Source organism: Bos mutus, chromosome 4 (genome assembly GCF_027580195.1).
Source record: "Bos mutus isolate GX-2022 chromosome 4, NWIPB_WYAK_1.1, whole genome shotgun sequence".
NCBI lineage: Eukaryota > Metazoa > Chordata > Mammalia > Artiodactyla > Bovidae > Bos > Bos mutus.
The window spans coordinates 8330689-8348691 of NC_091620.1; the positions used below are offsets into that span (position 1 = coordinate 8330689).

The window sequence follows — 18003 nt, forward strand, 5'->3', positions numbered from 1 at the left end:
TTCGGGCTAATATCCACCTTCTCCAGGACCCCAAATGCACAGGGCTTCCGAGGTGGTGCTAGTGGTAAAGAACTCACCTGCCAATGCAGGAGACATAAGAGGTGCAGGTTTGATCCCTGTGTCAGGAAGATCCCCTGGAGGAGGGCATGGCAACCCACTCCAGTGATTTTGCCTGGAGAATCCCATGGACAGAGGAGCCTGGTGGGCTACAGTCCACGGGGTCACAAAGAGCTGGATATGACTGAAGCAACTTAGCACAAACGCTGTGGTTCTAGGGCAACCCCAGCAGTTGGACCCCTTTCTTTTCAGCACCCTGTAGGCTGGAGTTTGTACTCATCTCACTCCCACAGAGCTTCCAGAACATCTTTTGCTCTGCTTTTCTCTATTCTGCACAGTGCCTGGCCCTGCACTGTGCATACAGTAGGCACTCAATAAACACACATGGGGAGATACCTGAAAGGTGGCAGAGATGCAGCCCCTGGCCCTGTCTGCCCATACTGTGGAGTCTCCGCACGTGCTGCTGAGTGGGATGTTACAGGTCGTTGCCTTTACGACAGCACTTCAAGTGCCCTGAAATAACGAAGACCCTGGTACCGAGCGGAGAGAGGATCTGATTGTCAGACCAAGTGCTGCAGACAGATGCTGAGTGGAGTTCAGGATCAGAGGGCTGCCGGGCGTTCGCCTAATCACCTGGCCCTCAGGTTTCCTGTCTTTCCTCCCACTCCGCCCCCTCTCTGCCCACCCCTGCCCTCCCTTTAGTACTAGCTCTTCTTTAGTTTGGGGCACAGAGAAGGAGAACAAACCATTTTCCTGTCTGCTCTACAGGTCCTGACAGGTGAGGAGCCAGAAGCTATTCAGATGTCCAGTCTGTGATGATGTCAAGTTCTGTGGGGCTGGACTCAAACTAAATGCCTTCCCTGGGCTTCCCAGGTGGCGCTAGTGGTAAAGAACCTGCCTGCCAGTGCAGGAGACATAAGAAGTAAGGGTTCAATCCCTGGGTCGGGAAGATCCCCTGGAGGAGAAAATGGCCACCCACTCCAGTATTCTTACCTGGAGAATCCCATGGACAGAGAAGCCTGGCAGGCTACAGTCCATGGGGCCACAAAGAGTCATATACAGCTGAAGTGACTTGGCATGCATGTACAAGCAGAAGCAGCTATGAAGATAACCCCGCCAAGACCCCTCTGCAGGGATGCAGCTGTCTGATTGGGATGGGAGACCCCAGGCCCCCAGGCATCAGTCTCCTGGTGCTAACAGATGTGAAGAGGGGGTGCTCAGGCTTTTCTGGGGGATTCTAAAAGGTATTGGGGGGTGCCCGGAGATTGTAGGGGGGCTGGTGGCTGAAGGTGAACTAGCTTTTAGCCACCAAAGGTTAAGTGGTTTGTCTGGGTGTTCCTAAGAGTATTAGTAATAATAGTAATAACAATAGTGATATCGTCCACGCCCGACACTTTACGTGTATTACCTTTAGTCCTGAAAGCTGGTTATTATCATTTGTGCTTTCTGCATGAAGACACTGAAGCACAAACTCTGCTTGAGTGACTTGCTCCGGGGAGCAGAGCAGATGAGCTCTGAGGGTCAGGGTGAAGCCCCATCTACACGGCCTATTCCTTATCGTCCCAGCGTCTCTATCTTGCACACATTTCTGCTTGCCAGTCACCCCCATGATCGTCTAACAGATGCCAGGCCACCGTCATTCTTTTCCTCTCACGGAGGCTGCTGAATTCGACCCTATTCAGATGTTAGAGGGTTTTACACTTTCTATGAGTGTCCCCCTCAGATGCAAGTCTGTTGGAAAAGGAGTGTGGGGTTAGGGTGCTTTGCTGCCCACTCCCCTTATGGGGTGTCCTGGCTGTATCTAGAACTCTGTGTACCCCCAGGATGTTCTAGAATAGAAAGGGGCTCTTGTCCCAGTGTGCACTGGACTGGGAGAATAAACCAAGGGCCCTTCTTCACGTGGCGGTGGGGGGGTTCTGAGTTCTTTTATTTTTATTTGTTTATTTATTTGGCTGCCCCAGGTCTTAGCTGCAGCATGCGACATCTTTAGTTATGGCATGTGGGATCTAGTTCGAACCCAAGGCTCTTGCATTGGGAGAGCAAAGTCTTAGTCACTGGACCGCCAGAGAAGTCCTGGTTCTGAGTTCTCATCATCACCCGCAGCGTCCCAATCACCTCACCCCACCCCAGCAAGCCTTTTCAATTTCAAAAGCTTGTTATGGTGGCCAAGGATTGGGATACAGAACTGTCCTGCTGGGAAGACTAGGAGATGAAGAGGACTCTCGCCCCCTTCGAGAGCTCCACGGTCCTCGTTGGAAGGGGGGTCTGGAGCAGACCTTGCAGTAGGAGCTGAGCTGTGTTCTAACTTGGCTCCTCTGCCAACCTGCTGTGTGACTCTAAATAAGCCATTTACCTCTCTGGGCTTCAGTCTGCTCATGACACAGAAGCAAAGGCAGCAGGAGAGAGCTGGGCCTGAGAAGCCTTGAGGCCTTATGGCCCAATGGAGAATTCAGCTACCAGGACCGGAGTGTCGAACCTGGAACAGGAAGTCATCTCCCCTGCCCAGGTCCCTCCCAGGGAGTGGTTCTGCCATGTTTTCAAAATTAATGAATCAATTGATTTGGGGCTGATTTTGGGTTTTCGTTGGTGTGCGCAAGCTTTCTCTAGTTGCTGTGAGCTGGGGCTACTCTCCAGTTGCAGTGCATGGGCTTGTCATTGCAATGGCTTCTCTTATGGCTGAACATGGGCCCTAGGGCAGGTGGGCTTCAGTAGCTGTGGTGCACAGGCTTAGTTTTCCCATGGCATGTGGGATCTTCCTGGACCAAGGATTGAACCCGTATCTTCTGCATTAGCAGGAGAACTCTTAACCACAGGACCACCAGGGAAGTCCAGGTTCTGCCTTTATTAGAAGGAAGGGAGAAGTGAAACATCTCAGTCATGCTGCCCAGGATCCTTTGGGAACAGCTCCAAACAAGTGGGAAGGCTTCCACCTGAGTGAAACTGGGGGAAACAGGGCAACAGCTCTTCTCTTTTTGCGAATGCCTGCGGTGGCTCACGGGCAGTTGCTTGCTCTCAGGCCTGCACTTCAAGCCCCTTCTCCCAGGAGCTATTGGGAACAGCCCTGCCTGGGTGCTGGGAGCAAATGTCAGCCATCCAAATGCAAACTGGAGCAGACAGCTCGGCCCTGCGGGACGGGAGGAATGACCTGTGCCTGGGGACCCAGCACCAGGGAGGGAAATCATTCTTACAGGAGCCATCACCCTGGACCCCAGGACTGCACTTGTATGAGACCAAGGTCCATGGACCTCTGAGCTTGTCAGACTTCATGTCGGCTAGTCTCAGAACATCCCGGGAGGCAGGTGGGGGCAGGGAGGGAAACTGAGGCACAGAGGGGCAATAATGGTGTCCTTATCGCACAGAGGGTCCTTGGCAGGAGCACAACCCAGAGAGGGTGCAAGTCCCAAGGGGCGTGAGCCTTGAACCCCAGTATCACTTTCCCCTGAACTGAGCTTCCTTTTGAAACTCACAACATGGTACAAATCATTTACAAAGCATCCTTTCCCCGAAGCCCTCTCTCCCACCACGCGTTCTTCACCATCTCTCCATTTCACAATCTCAGGCAAAGAGCTTGAACAGAAATACAGAAAACACAGAAGGGGACAGGGGTCCTCCACAGGCCCCTTCACTTTGATGTCTTTGCTCTCTGGGAAGCCTTCTCTGATCACTGTGCTTTTTAAATTTCAAGACTTTCACCCTGACCAGTCCTCCCGAATTCCCTTATCCTGCTGCATGTCATGTATTACCTGATAATCTACTATAGGACTTTTTAGCAGGTTGATTCTTCTTGACTGTTTCCTCTTGCTGAAACCAGAAGCTCCTAAAGTCAAGGATATTTATGCTTCTTCACTTTTGAATCCCCAGTGCTTGAGCTCGTGTTCAGCATGTAGTAGTTGCCTAGTTGAGTGAATCTGTTGAGTGAACGAATGAATCAGGCCTGGGTGATTCATCACAAAGCAAGATGGCCTTAGCTGCTTCCCTACCGGATTATGATGGAGCCAAGTGGACCAGATTATGGTGGACCCCTGCCTGGCCCTGCTTTCCTAGGTAACTCTGACCACAGGTGGACCCACCTCCTCAGCTCCTGCAGGCATCTGTATCCTGGCCCGTATCCTAGTACAGCTAGGACTAGAGTGCCACTGGCTTATGAGAGGGACAGGCTGTGATGTCCCCAGGCACCTGAAGCTGACCCACTGTCAACAGGAGTCAGTAAAACAAAGAGCTCCGTGAGAGACAGCTTGGCCCAAACACAATTGAATGTGTATCTCATGAGAAGAAACATGTGTTCAAGGCCCCCGGCTCTCAGGCAGGGGAGAGATGGAGTGTGGCTGGCAGGGATGCTGAAATTTACTGAGAAATCTGCCACTTGCTCTGAGGCTATCAAGGAAGACACTTTCTTGGTGGGGATAATAGCTGCTTCTCCTCCCCGTAGGGGGTCGCTCCAGGGTACCTGAGGACAGCCACCAGCTCTGCCGCCTCGTCTCTTCGTGCGTCTGCCTCACTGACACTTGTTCTCACTTCCCTCCCCATCAGTTTGGCAGGTTTTTATCGCACTGGTTTCGGTGTATATAGACGTTCCCTGGGGAGTGCAGCAGTTGCAGTACACATACCATATACAGTCACGCAGACTGATGGAGACACACAGAGTCAGACACAGGGGAAGGTGTGTGTATGCACACACACACACACCCTAGGGAGATACCCAGAGTCATGCAGAAGAAAGGAAAGGGACAGACACATAATATAGCCCAGCAGGAGACAGGCAGACCTTGACAAAATGACGCTGATACCTAGCAGGGCGCACTCAGCCACTCCCAGAAAGTACACATGGAAGGCGGCCCTTGCTGGACAAGAAACAAAGCGGAACTCAGCTATCCATAACAACAGAAACAGTATCTGGCTATGGAATTATTCAGCTTGCAAATAACTGTAATAGTAGCTCCATTACTCTCTTCACTTGGGAAATTCCAAAGATTGTGGTAATTCTGTACCATAAATAGGGTGGAGACCAAGTATGTTTTTCTTATTTTAAATCACAGTATCACAATTAGGAATATTATGTATGACTAGCACATGAGAGGAGAAGGCAATGGCACCCCACTCCAGTACTTTTGCCTAGAAAATCCCATGGATGGAGGAGCCTGGTAGGCTGCAGTCCATGCGGTTGCGAAGAGTTGGGCATGACTGAGCGACTTGACTTTCACTTTTCACTTTCATGCATTGGGAGAAGGAAATGGCAACCCACTCCAGTGTTCTTGCCTGGAGAATCCCAGGGACAGGGGAGCCTGGTGGGCTGCCGTCTATGGGGTCGCACAGAGTCGGACACGACTGAAGCGACTTAGCAGCAGCAGCAGCAGCACATGAGATGTATGATATTATTACTTAAGAGATAAAGTAGGCTAAGTTTATATAAGAGAAAACACAAAGAAAAAAATAGTTCAAAACAGGGCAAAAGTCATGACAGTAATAAATGGGACTGAAGTTTGGCGGGGGCGGGGGGGGTGTTTCTTTTATCCAAAGTGTAGTCCTTTCATTAACTACCTAAGTTCAAACTTAGGAATTAAGATAAGCAATAAATCATTTGTATCAGTCCTTCTCTTTTCTAACTCTGGCTCAGTGAAGACACTGGGGGTTCATTCATTCATTCATCAGAGTAACTATAAAGGGTTTAAAGTTGAGGTTTAGATGGATGAAAAAGACAAAGAACTGTCCTCCATCTGCTGACAGTCTAGTAGGAGGGAAAAATCAAAGTCATCATTTTGAGCTATGTTACTTCTATGCCTGTTTTCTGGATGTTCTTTTTTTTTTTTTTTAATCATAAATGGATATTGAATTTTGTCCAAAACTTTCTCTGCATCTATTGAGATGATCACATGGCTTTAGCTTTCAATTCGTTAAAGTAATTATCCTTCAGTTAAAAATAGATAAATAAGAAAGTCATCATGACTCAGTTGGAGAAGAGCTACCATAGAGGTGTAAACCCCGGGTCAGGAACAACTCAGTGGAGAATGTGGCAAAAGAGCTAAGCTTTAAGGGACAATAGAATATTAGCCAGATGAGAAACTGAAGCACATTTTAGGAGAGCCGACATCAGTGTCATCAGCCCATACCCTGAGCCTGTAGTCCTGGCCTGCAAAGTGTTCCAATCCTTCATGACTCACTCACTTGATGCCCTGGGGCCTGCTATATCTCCAGCTACATGTATTTACCAGGCTGCTCCTGTCCCGTCAGAGCCGCAGGTTGTGGGTTCTTGATTTGCTTTCCACTAGGACTGGATCCCTGCTCAGAGGCCTGTCTTGACCTTGACCTGTGCTCCACCCTTCATAGATAACCCAGAACCTTGATGCCCGACTCCACACGCAGCCAGTTCCACACACTCCTGGTGCAATGTCATAAGAATAAAAGCCTCTACTTATCGAGTCCTTACTCTGCCAGGCTTGATTCATGCTGATTACATGCATTACATCATTTGATCCATGGAACCACACTACTGGATTTTATCATTACCTCCATGAGCCAGCTGAGAACAAGGAAGCTTACAAAGCTTAACAGCTCCTGAGATCAGAGTTAGCAAATGGCAGGACCACGGTTTATGATCAGATATCCTGAAAACAAGGCCTGGTTATTTACCCGTCTTGCTACCTTACCACTCCCCACTGAGAATCTGTAACCCCAGTGGATTGTTGGCCCAGATATCAGGGCTTTGGAGCTATGATTTGGGTGGCAGCCACCCCTTCTCCATGAAAAGCAGCGCCATGATGGATGAAGGCCTTGACTCCATCTACTCCTGCCTTCTTCCCAAAGTGCCCATAATCCAGCGCTCCCAGCAGGCCTTTCGGGTCAAGCCTGAATGGGTGCTGACCACTAACTGTGCCCTCAGGGAAGCAGGACAGCTGAGGTCAAGAAACTTAAATCCCAAGGCACCTATCAGAGGGGGCTCCACACAGCTTTTGTATTTTCTTCTTTGGAAGTCTTTAAGTCTCAGGTTCAGAAACCTTGGCTTTCAGGTCATGTAAGAAATCCTGAAGCATTCAACACCTGTAGAGGTCTTGGGTCTTCTCTGAAGAATTCATTCCACAGAGGAAAGCTACTTCCTCTCAGCATCCAGGGCCTTGGAGGTATGCAGGGAGGGAGAGTGTAGGCCCCACCAGAAGGGAATAAGGAATGAAAGCAAAGGAGCAGCTTCATATGGGTCCTGACTCCTGGGATAAAAGGCTCCCCGCTCAGCCCCACCTCAGGCCATTCCCCGGCCATGGCAGCCTCAACCAGGACACCACAATGAGTCCCACTGTGGCTGAATAGGGGGGTCTCACACCCCGGGAAGATGTCATCGAGCTCTGGGGGAGGGTGGAGCTGCTGTGGGCTCCCAAGGCATAATGCACAAGCCCTGTGGGTGGTATAATGTGGTATTTATCTCCCCCACTCTGCAGAGAGGGAACAATCTAGACTCTGTCAGCAAGGTCCTCTGGGGAGTCCAGGCCTCGCTAATGAAGATGAATAAGACGAGGAATCTGCCTTGGCTGCTCGGAGCTAATGTATACATATTCATGGGCTGGGAGGACAGCTCCCAGGATGATCCATCCTCCAGAGAGGCAATGGAGGTAGGGCAGTGCAAAGCCACACTTGGGATGGGGGCATTTCTTGCAGGGTGGAACACTCTGTGAATTAGGGTACCACAGGACATACCCTCAAGTGGACCAGATTTCCAAAGGAAAATTGATTCCTCTGCCTGCTGCAAACTTATGAGCCCTGATCTACACTCAGGGACCCCTGAAGAACTGAGTTCTCAGCTGAGTTCCAGAAGTAACTCCAGCTTTGCCATTTCCTACTCCACCTCAGCTAATAACCATCCCCACACCGTATTTGTTCTGCCTGGCATGGCCGCATGGAATTTGCTGGAGGTTTCATGTTAGAGTTCTTGCTGCTGTTGTTCAATCACCCAGTCATGTCTGACTCTTTGCGACCCCACGGACTGCAGCATGCCAGGCCTCCCTGTCCCTCACCATCTCCCAGAGTTTGCCCACGTTCATGTCTGTTGCATCGGTGATGCCACGCATCTTATCACACAAAGGCTCAGGACACATGCCACAGCATCTCGTTTCATACACATGGACCTTTTCAGAATCTCCATCCATCTGACTCTTTCATGATCTGCCCACAACTATTTTTGGGGGGGTGACAAATCCTTGCCCACCATAGAACTCCAGGGTCCATGACAGTGACTTTGGCAGCAGATTATACAGTGTGTAGGAAAACCTAGACCAGAAACTTGAGCATCCGTACGTGTTTCTTCAAAAGAGGGCAAGTGTTGGCCCTGCCCCTATACACACCATCACTCTGAACTCAGTAGATTTGTCTCTGACTCACGGATATTTTGATATGTGAACCATTTCATTCCCTGTTTGGGTGCACTCAGCCTCCATCCCCAGGCAGCAGAACAGAAAGGATACACACTGAGCCCAATAAATCAAACCCCCTCTCTGCAGCCAGCCTCCTGTAGGTTTCCACGGAGCCACAGGCTAGTCTTTAGCGGCAAGATGAATGTCTGGCAGAGCGCAGAGAGCCTTACCTGCCTTTCTGACATGATGTAGAGCTGCTCGCGGTCCTTGGAGAAGGCCATGTCCCGGAGCACGGGGCCGGGCTCCACCACCTGCACCGTCTCATACTGCAGGGCGTTGCCCCTGGGCCCGTCTACCCGGATCTGTGGAGGAGAGGAAGAAGAGAGTTCAGATGTGAGTTCAGATCCTGAGCCGCCCTATGTCCAGCCTCAGCCGGAGCTTCCCTCCCCACGGGCAAGGGAGGGGCGGTGAGCCCAGTGAAGGGAAGTGAAAGTCGCTCAGTTGTGTCCGACTCTTTGTGATCCCATGGACTCATCCAGTGGAATTCTCCAGACCAGAATACTGGACTGGGTAGCTTTTCCCTTCTCCAGGGGCTCTTCCCAACCCAGGGATCAAACCCAGGTCTCCCGCATTGCAGGCGGAGTCTTTACCAACTGAACTATCAGGAAAGACAAAAGAGCGGCGCATGCCCAGCAGGAGCCTCTCGTGGGGAATGGCCGAGACGCCGAGACGCGGTGGAGAGAGTGGGGGGCAGGGGGAGGCGAAATCAGGCTGCACTCGGAACCTGATGTTCTTCTCTCTGGCTCACTATGCCTAGGCTCACAACTTTGACGCCTTGCTTGTGTATCTTTGGACAAGAGGGTGGGGCTGATATGGGGGAAGAGGAATCTGGGGATGAGGCAAATGGGAAAACTGATGCTGCTTCAGATCACAGCATCATCCTACAACAGAAAGGCAGTATCATTAGCTACATTTGTTAGCAGAATAAATCTGGATGTAAAGATATGGGCTGATTCTTTGAAACTGGCAGCCAGGATCACTGCTGCCCTTCGAGGAGAAGCCAGAACCCCCAAAAATTCACACCAGGTGGACTTGTTCTGTCTATGAACCCACTGGCTTATGCTTCAGATTCTGGAATACATGTAGGGTCCCCAAATACCCTAGAGTTTCTATTTATGTCCCCAGTGAAGGGCATGTGGGCATTCCAGGAAAATGTGTTTTGGGCATGAGTCATTCTCAGTCTTCCAAGAACACTTAACAGACTAGGTCATCTCTGGGCCATCTAACAGTCCTTCCTAGAACTGTTGGAACAATGTGAAGACCATGAGGAAAGACTTTTGTCCACATTCCCCAAGGCTGAGGACTAGTCTAGAAAAGATAGGACTTTCCCAATGCCACCCACTCCCTGATTCAAGGTGCTGGCCCAGGTCTTCAGGATCATCACCAGTCTGGGCTCACAGATTTGCCATGACTATTGATGAGCACTAATATTTCCATCCACATAAGTTGGGATCAAACATTACCATCCATGTAAGAATGTAGGAAGTGAGGAGAATGCCAGAGGTAGATGGGGAGAAGCGATAGCTAGATCACCAAACTTGATCAGTTGCCATTTGTACAAGTCTCTATAAGATAATGCGGTGTAATTTTAGAAATTTCAATAACAAACTAGAGAAACTAGAGAAACAAACTAGAGAAAAAATATAATATTCCAAATTATTAGAAAATTATTCCAAAAATAATATTCCCATTATATATTCATTTTTAACTTTAATAGGTAATTCTTAACCTTTTATGAGCTCAAGGAGAATGGCAGAGCTATTCAGAGGAATTAAGTTACAGAAAGAACACCATATTAATGCCATCTGATAACATCAATTTATCCAAAAGTGTGCTGTCTCTCCTTTCTGTTAAATTCACTGAACTCTGACACCAGGGTGGTGTGTGACATATGTATTTGATTTGGGGTTTGTGCTAGCCTTTTTGCTTGTCTTCCTCTTAAGCACAATTTTTCAGCCCTTCCTAGACATCAGGTACTGGGAGATGATTTTACACATGATTCCTTATTGATATAATCTTCTCAAGAGCTTTTTTGTCCTGGCTTGCATGGCCCCTCCAGGATCCATTCCAACCTCTCTCACCTTTTAGGTGGGACTGGACCCACCCCCTGCTTCCTGGGCTGGTCTTTGATGGGCAGAAACAAATTGGTTTAATCTCACTCTCTGGCCACAGTGGTGGAGAGAAAGCAGACCCAAACCATTCAACACTTGCAATTAGAGTGAAGCAAGGACTATGTCTTGTGACAGGGGGAGAAAGCACCTCCCCTCACCCTTCATAAGATCAGGTAGCTCCCAGAACTATTGGCAACCCTCTTGTTATAAGAAGAGGGTAGGGGGCTGGAGCCAGGGAAGGTCAGGGACAGAGATGAAAAGCATTGGTTTTTGGTGATGTCCCTGAGCCACTGAATCAAAATAGCCCCAAAGGCTATCATGTGTCCAGGCCTTTCTAGCTACTCAGGATATTTCCTTATTGTTAAAGTAACACAAAGGTTTTCTGCAATATCTAATGATATGTTCTGATAGAATAGATGGGGAAAATGGGACACAGCGCATTAAATAACTGCCCTGAGCTATCAAATCTGACAAATGAATGAGGATCCAGCCTGACCCAGGAATCCGTATTTTTCCTACCACTCCGGTTACATGAGGGACACTGTTCCTTGATGAGGTTCACGTTTACTTTCTGGGGATACCACCAAAGGCAGGGGCCTCCAGTATGTACAAATTCCAGAGGCTTTCATCAGTTATTCCCAATTCTGAAGCTAAAACACTTGTGCTTGACAGATATTTATTTTTAAAATGAAGAAATGAATGAAGTTCAAACTCTTCTTTGCAGATTTCCCATTAAGCTCAGGACAACAACAACAAGAATGGAAAAAAAAAAAAAAACTGGTGAAGGAATTAAGAAGAGACATGCTTAGCTGTTAAAATCCAAATGCCTGGGAATCCAGTAGCCCTCCTCCTTCTGTCCCCACCCCCAAGCCACCAAATGTCCACCCCAAGCAGGTCTTTCCTTAATCTGAATGAAATGGGAGCTCATGCAAAACCAATTGGGATTACCACCCAAGTCTGACTGCGCGGTGATGGCCTTGGCCTCCAGCCCAGCCAGGCTGCCTCCCCAGCTGTGAATCACCCTTGGAGCAGCAGCACAAGAGTGATCCTGTGCAGCCTGGCTGGTCTCCAGCCCCTTAAGGCTGCCAGCAGGAGCAGGCACCCCTCGGGGATGCTGGCAGAAAGGAGTCCCCTCCGGTGCCCTGTGTTGTGATCCCCGAGGGAAATTGGATTCAGTGCCTAAGTGACTGTCTTTATCATTTGGCTCCACCTTCCCTGCTCTTTAGGATGAGGTGATGGGCTGGATGTGGACATCAGAAGAAACTAGCAGAACTGGGCAGGGACAGAGGTGTGGACCAGGGAGCACTAATGTGGCCAGTTTTTCCCGGCCTGGAGAGGCAAGGCATGGGGCAATGGGACCCACCTTGCCCACTCCTCCAGGGCAGGAAATCAGTAATTGAAAAGGTGGTTATTCCCTGCACATCAACCCACCCAATCCATACTACTTGTTTCAGGAAACAGAAAGGAAAGCATCCATTCAATCTGTCTGCTGAAAGAGTCTCACACAAGACATGGATAACAAGAGTTTGTGATGGGATGTGCTGAATGATGGACAATTTGATGGACAGCCATCAAATTAAGTAGACTGGACTAGCTGCTGGCTCTTGGGCAACAAGAACTGCTAGCAACTTAGTGGCTGCTATGTGTCAGGCATGATGGAAGGCATTCTACATGTATTTATCTTCTCATTTAAACCTCACAGCTCCATGAAGCCTTAATATTATTCCATTTACAGGAATAATAAGGCACAGAGAGGTTTTAATACCTTGTTCATGGTCACACATCTAGTGATCAACGTTGTCTGGACCCCTGCTGAAGTCTGACCAATTCCAGAGTCCACTCTTCAATGCACTTACATAGTATACCAACACAAGTTAAGCCAGGTCCTACTGGATCTATAAACCTGCGTCTCTTCTAGGAGTGAAAGTTATTAATGATAAACAAGCATCACCCCAGGAGTGCTGGAGGAACCATGTCTATCTTCCACAGTCCTTTTGGGAAAGAATCATGCCTATGAATGAAAAAGATGCTGTTGTAAATTTTCAAAATAACGATCCCTTATATTTTTGTTTTATACCTTGCTGAGAATGTTATTCTTAAATAACACTGTCTCATCTGATGGCTATACAATTTTTATGATGTTGACTGCCAGCATAATCATTCTCTTTTTATCAATGAAAAAACTGAGATGGGGGTTGTTTGGGGCCTTTTCTAAAATTCAGTGATAAACTAATGACAGTCAGGACTAGAACCCAGGTCTCCTGATTCCTAGCTCAGAACTTGCAGTTGAGCTATTTAGATTTTCCCTGAGCCTTTGACAAGGTTCCACATGAAAAGGTTTTAAAAATAATGAGTCTCCATGGGACTTTGGGCAGTTTGGCCATGGAGAGAGAACCAACTTAGAGATAGAAAAAGACACATTTCTGCGTGGAGAAGTGGGAACTGGGGCACTCTCCAAGCAGTAGTGTTGTGACTGGTCTTATTTACTATTTTTTATAAATGGTCTGGAGCAGGGAGCAGGAACATTTACAGCTGATGCTAAGCTCTTTGGAAAAGCCAGAAGGCCCATGATGGAAATGAGCTACAGAAAGACGGTGCCTCCTCTGTGGGAACTGAGGATGGAGGAGGAGCTATAATTGAGCAAATAGACCTGGGTCGTCACGTCTTACAGTGGCAGGGATCATGCTCGGTGTATCCAAGGCTGCAGCCCCAGTGCCTAGCACAGGACCCAAGGCACGACTGGTGCTCAGGAAGTAGTTACCGACAGGTGTGGTGAGAGTATGGAAAAAGGAACCCTTGTACACTACTGGTAGTGTGTAAATTGGTATAGCCACTGAGGAAAACAGTAAGGTAGCTTCTCAAAAAATTAAAAACAGACCTGCCATTTGATCCAGCAATTCCACTCCTGGGTATATACCCAAAGGAAATAAAATCAGTATCTCAAAGAGATGTCTGCCCACCCATGTTCATTTCAGCATTGCTTCCAATAGCCAAGATATGGAAAAACCTAAATATCTATCAAGGGATGAATGGATAAAAAATGTGATTATATATATGTAATTCAGCCTTAAAATATAAATTTGGCCATTTTTTACGATATCGGTGAAACTGGAGAACATTTATGCAAACTGAAATAAACACAGAAAGACAAAATATTGCACAGTCTTGCTTATATATGTGGGATCTAAAATAGTCAGACTCCTAGAAGAAGAGGGTAGAATGGTGGGAGGGGAAAACAGGGAGATGTTGGTCAAGGCATGCGCTTCCCAGGTGGTGCTGATTGTAAAGAACCCATCTGCCAGTGCAGGAGACAAAAGAGACTCAGGTTTGATCCCTGGATCAGGAAGATCCCCTGGAGAAGGGAATGGCTACCCACTGCAGTATTCTTGCCTGGAGAATCCCATGGACAGAGAAGCCTGGCAGGCTACAGTCCATAGAGTTTCAAATGATCAGACACAACTGAAGCAACTTAGCATGCACACATGTTGGTCAAGGGATATAAAGTTTCAGTTATTAGATGAATAAGGTCTAGAGAGCTGATGTGCAACAAGGTGACTATAATAATAATACAATACTGCATACTTAAAATTTATGAAGAGGGTAGATATTTAGTGTTCTCACACACACACACACACACACACACGTGAGGTGGTGGATATGTGAATTATCTGAATTGCAGTGATTCAGTTCAGTTCAGTCGCTCAGTCGTGTCTGACTCTTTGTGACCCATGAACCGCAGCAGGCCAGGCCTCCCTGTCCATTACCAACTCCCACAGTCCACCCAAACCCATGTCCATTGAGTCGGTGATGCCATCCAACCATCTCATCCTGTTGTCCCCTTCTCCTCCTGCCCTCAATCTTTCCCAGGATCAGGGTCTTTTCAAATGAGTCAGCTCTTTGCATCAGGTAGCATTATTTCACAATATATGAATACATGAATCGAAACATCAAACTGTATACCCTAAATATATACAATATTAACTTGTCAATTGTACTCCACAGATGGATAAAGGGCTTTTCTGGTGGCTCAGCAATAAAGAATCTGCCTTCAATGCAGGAGACATGAGTTCCATCCCTGAGTCAGGAAGATCCCCTGGAGAAGGGAATGGTAGCCCACTCCAGTATTCTTGCCTGGGAAATCCGGTGGACAGAAGAGTCTGGCAGTCTACAGTCCATGGGGTCGCAAAGTCAGACATGACTTAGCAACTAAACAACAACAACAACAGGGATGGGAAAAGCAAGTAGTTATTAAATAACTGATCAACTCCCTCCAGGTAAAACAAGCCGCACTCTACCAATCAGAGGATGGACTCTGAGCTGATTAAGGCAAGATCACGGTAGGAAGCAGGATCGAAAAGGCAGAGCTTGGTTGTTACCATTTACTGCTCCCAGTACTCCACAGCAGCCAAAAAGTCCAACAGAATGACTGGCAGCTTTCACATGGGATTCCAGGGAAAAACAGGCAAACAGAAGCCATTCTCTGGACCAAGTTCTCCTAGATACAGAAAATCACGTCCAGTCCACCTCTGGTAAGTTAGAACAAACCAGACGCCTGAAACTTGGGGACAGCCTGGGAAAGATTCCCCCAGGCCACAAAGACACAGCTGAGATGAAAGGAGACACAGTGGCCGGTGGCTCCATCACTATCACAGGGGCCACCCTCAAGCTTGGGAGGGGACAGCTTAGAATAAACAAGATTTATTGTCTTACGCATTAGGACAAATAAAATGTATTCTGTTATACAGCACAGATGATACTTGCATATCAACCAGGCAGTGAGAAAGAATGAAAATACACACTGATTTAAGGTAGAAAATATAAGGAAACCCCTCATGTCCATTTTGGTGTTTAGAAGATGTTATTCTCTGAGGTTGACACCAAGGAGGAGACTGCCCCCTCACCCTGTGTGTTCCTTGACAGAGCGACAATCTACACTCACTCATCATCCAGCATGCATTTATGGAATGTGCAGTGTATACTAGACTCCGAGCCAGTTTCTGGAGATCAGTGAGTGCCTGCCCTGCCCTCTGGGAATGTGTGTGTGTGTGTGTTCAGTCACTTAGTCATGTCTGACTCTTTGCAACGCTATGGACTGTAGCCCACCAAGCTCCTCTGTCTATGGGATTCTCCGGGCAAGAACAGTGGACTGGGTTGCCATTTCCTCCTCCAGGGGATCTTCCCAACCCAGGAATGGAACTTGCGTCTCCTGCCCTGCAGGCTGATTCTTTACTGCAGAGCAACCAGAGAAGCCCACCCTCTGGGTTATTAGTCTTCTAATGGGTTCAGATTTCACAAGGATGAGGCCAAGCAGCAAATGCTATAGCAGAGAAGTGTTCGAAGGTCTCTTTTCCTTTGTCCCAGGAGATCTGGCCAACTGACTGGGCTGTAACCAGGAATTATCAGCCCATCCCCAGTCGAGGCTCAAGGGAGCATGTGCATGTCACAGAATAACAGAGCCACCGCGTGGCACCACCAGCCATGAGAGTTTGACTAATACAACACTTAGTGGGTAATATCAGATTCATTCAAAGACCCACTTCAGAGCCGAAATCTCTTTGGTCAGTAGGAAGACTGATCTAAAGGAGCAAAATGAGTGGCACTAACAGATTTTACAAAGATGCTGGCAGAGGGAGGCAAGAATGAACACATGAAAAAGGGGGAGACGGGGAAACTTTTGGCCAGCTTCATGAAGCCCTGTCCTGAGGAGACAGCACAGAGGTGTTCTCCAAGGCCTGAAGGGTGAGGTGTCACTTCAGGCCTCACCACAGGCCCAGTGGAAGGTCCTAGACAGCACGGGACAGCAGAAATAGAGTGCTGGCCACAAATGTGGGCCACATGGGCAATTAAAAAGTTTCCAGCAGTGGTTACATTAAAAAATAAAAGTGTTCGTCACTCAGTCATGTCTGACGCTTTGTGACCTTATGGACTGTGACCCCTCCAGGCTCCTCTGTCCATGGGATTCTCCAGGCAAGAATATTGGAATGGGTTGCCATGCCCTCCGCCAGGGGATCTTCCTGGCCCAGGGATAGAACCTGGGCATCCTTCATTGCAGGCAGATTCTTGACCGTCTGAGCCACCACCAGGGAAGTCTCCCAAAATAAAAAGGTAAAATTAATTTTTTCAGAAAGTGTTCATTTTTACTGATTTCTCTGGCTGTGCCAGGTCTTAGTTGCAGCATGCAGGATCTTTGTGGCAGCGTGCACGATCTTTTCAGTTACAATGTGGGATCTTAGTTGTGGCACTGGTGGGGGGTGAGTCTGTTTTTTGTTTTTGTTTTTTTAGTTTTGGCATATGGGGTCTTAGATGGAGCACGCAGGATCTAGTTCTTTGACCAAGGATCGAACCCAAGCCCCCTGGACTGGGAGCTCAGAGTCTTAACCACTGGACCACCAGGGAAATGCCCAAATTAATTTCAGTAATCTATGTTTTTACTAACCCACTGTGCCCCAAAATAGTATCCCTTGAACATGTCTAGAGTATAAACATTGTCAATGAAATATTTTACATGTGTTTTTCATGCCCCGTCTTTGAAATCTGATGTGTATTTCACACTGACAGGGGAACTCAGTTTGGACCAGCCACATTTCCGGTATACACAGGCCTCCTCACCAGTCCTTCGCAGCCGCTCAGTCTCCAGCCTAGGATTAATCTGCTTGGCCCCGCTTTCCCACCAGCCCATCCAGCAAGCAGCACCGCCACCTCTCCACCCCTGGCACGGTGGGCATCTACGTTGCCAGGCAGAACTGCTATTAAAACATCAGCAGGGTGGCCTCCGCAAAGGTCAGCCATCCGGGGAGCTCCTGGCAGCTGCTTGTTTGTTTATTGGAACATTATCTGGGCCGGGCTGTTTATTTACATCCATTGAAGAATTGAGCAATAAATATCGTCTCCTGGTAGCAGGCAGATGCTTGCATTAGAGCATTCTGGCTGCCGTCTTGCTTGAAATAATCTCCCTAATGAGCAAACAGTGCTATTCATCCTTAAAGATGCAGGCCACCCCAGGATTCCCCTTTCCTCTCTCCTCTCACATCCTCCCCAGACCTCCTGGTTAAGGTCTACGCCTGCCAGGCCTCCCGATCAGGCCCAGGAATAAGGCAGCAAGGGTGGGGGTCTCACCTGGCAGGCAGGGATGTGAACTGGGGCTGGAGACGCAGGGTGGGAGCAGACTAAATCTAGAAACCAGTGTCCCGGGACCCTCTGAATTCTCCACCTGGACCCCTGTGCCTCCAATACAGAGGCATGTGAACCCAGTCTCTGCTGCTCCCCTCAAGAGCCTCAAGACACGACTGCGGCTCTCCTGGGTGTCCTGGTCTCAACCTGTCTCCCACGGAGGCAGAAATAGAATAGCCGTGAGGATCCTCGGTGGGAAAAGAGCTGCCAGGATCTGCTTCTCTGGCACATACGGGGTTGTGGCGTCTCCCAGGAGGGAAAAATACTGC

At 48.4% G+C, this 18003-nt stretch overlaps 1 protein-coding gene across 1 annotated transcript in view; it reads right to left on the bottom strand.

Moving 5' to 3' along the window:
• The window catches only part of PLXNA4 (plexin A4), a 480825-nt gene that overhangs the window by 158827 nt on the left and 303995 nt on the right, over positions 1–18003 (bottom strand). Inside the window, exon 4 of the mRNA XM_070369025.1 lies at positions 8624–8755. Within this exon, the coding sequence (XP_070225126.1) occupies positions 8624–8755 (132 nt within the window). The remainder of the gene's footprint in view (positions 1–8623; positions 8756–18003) is intronic.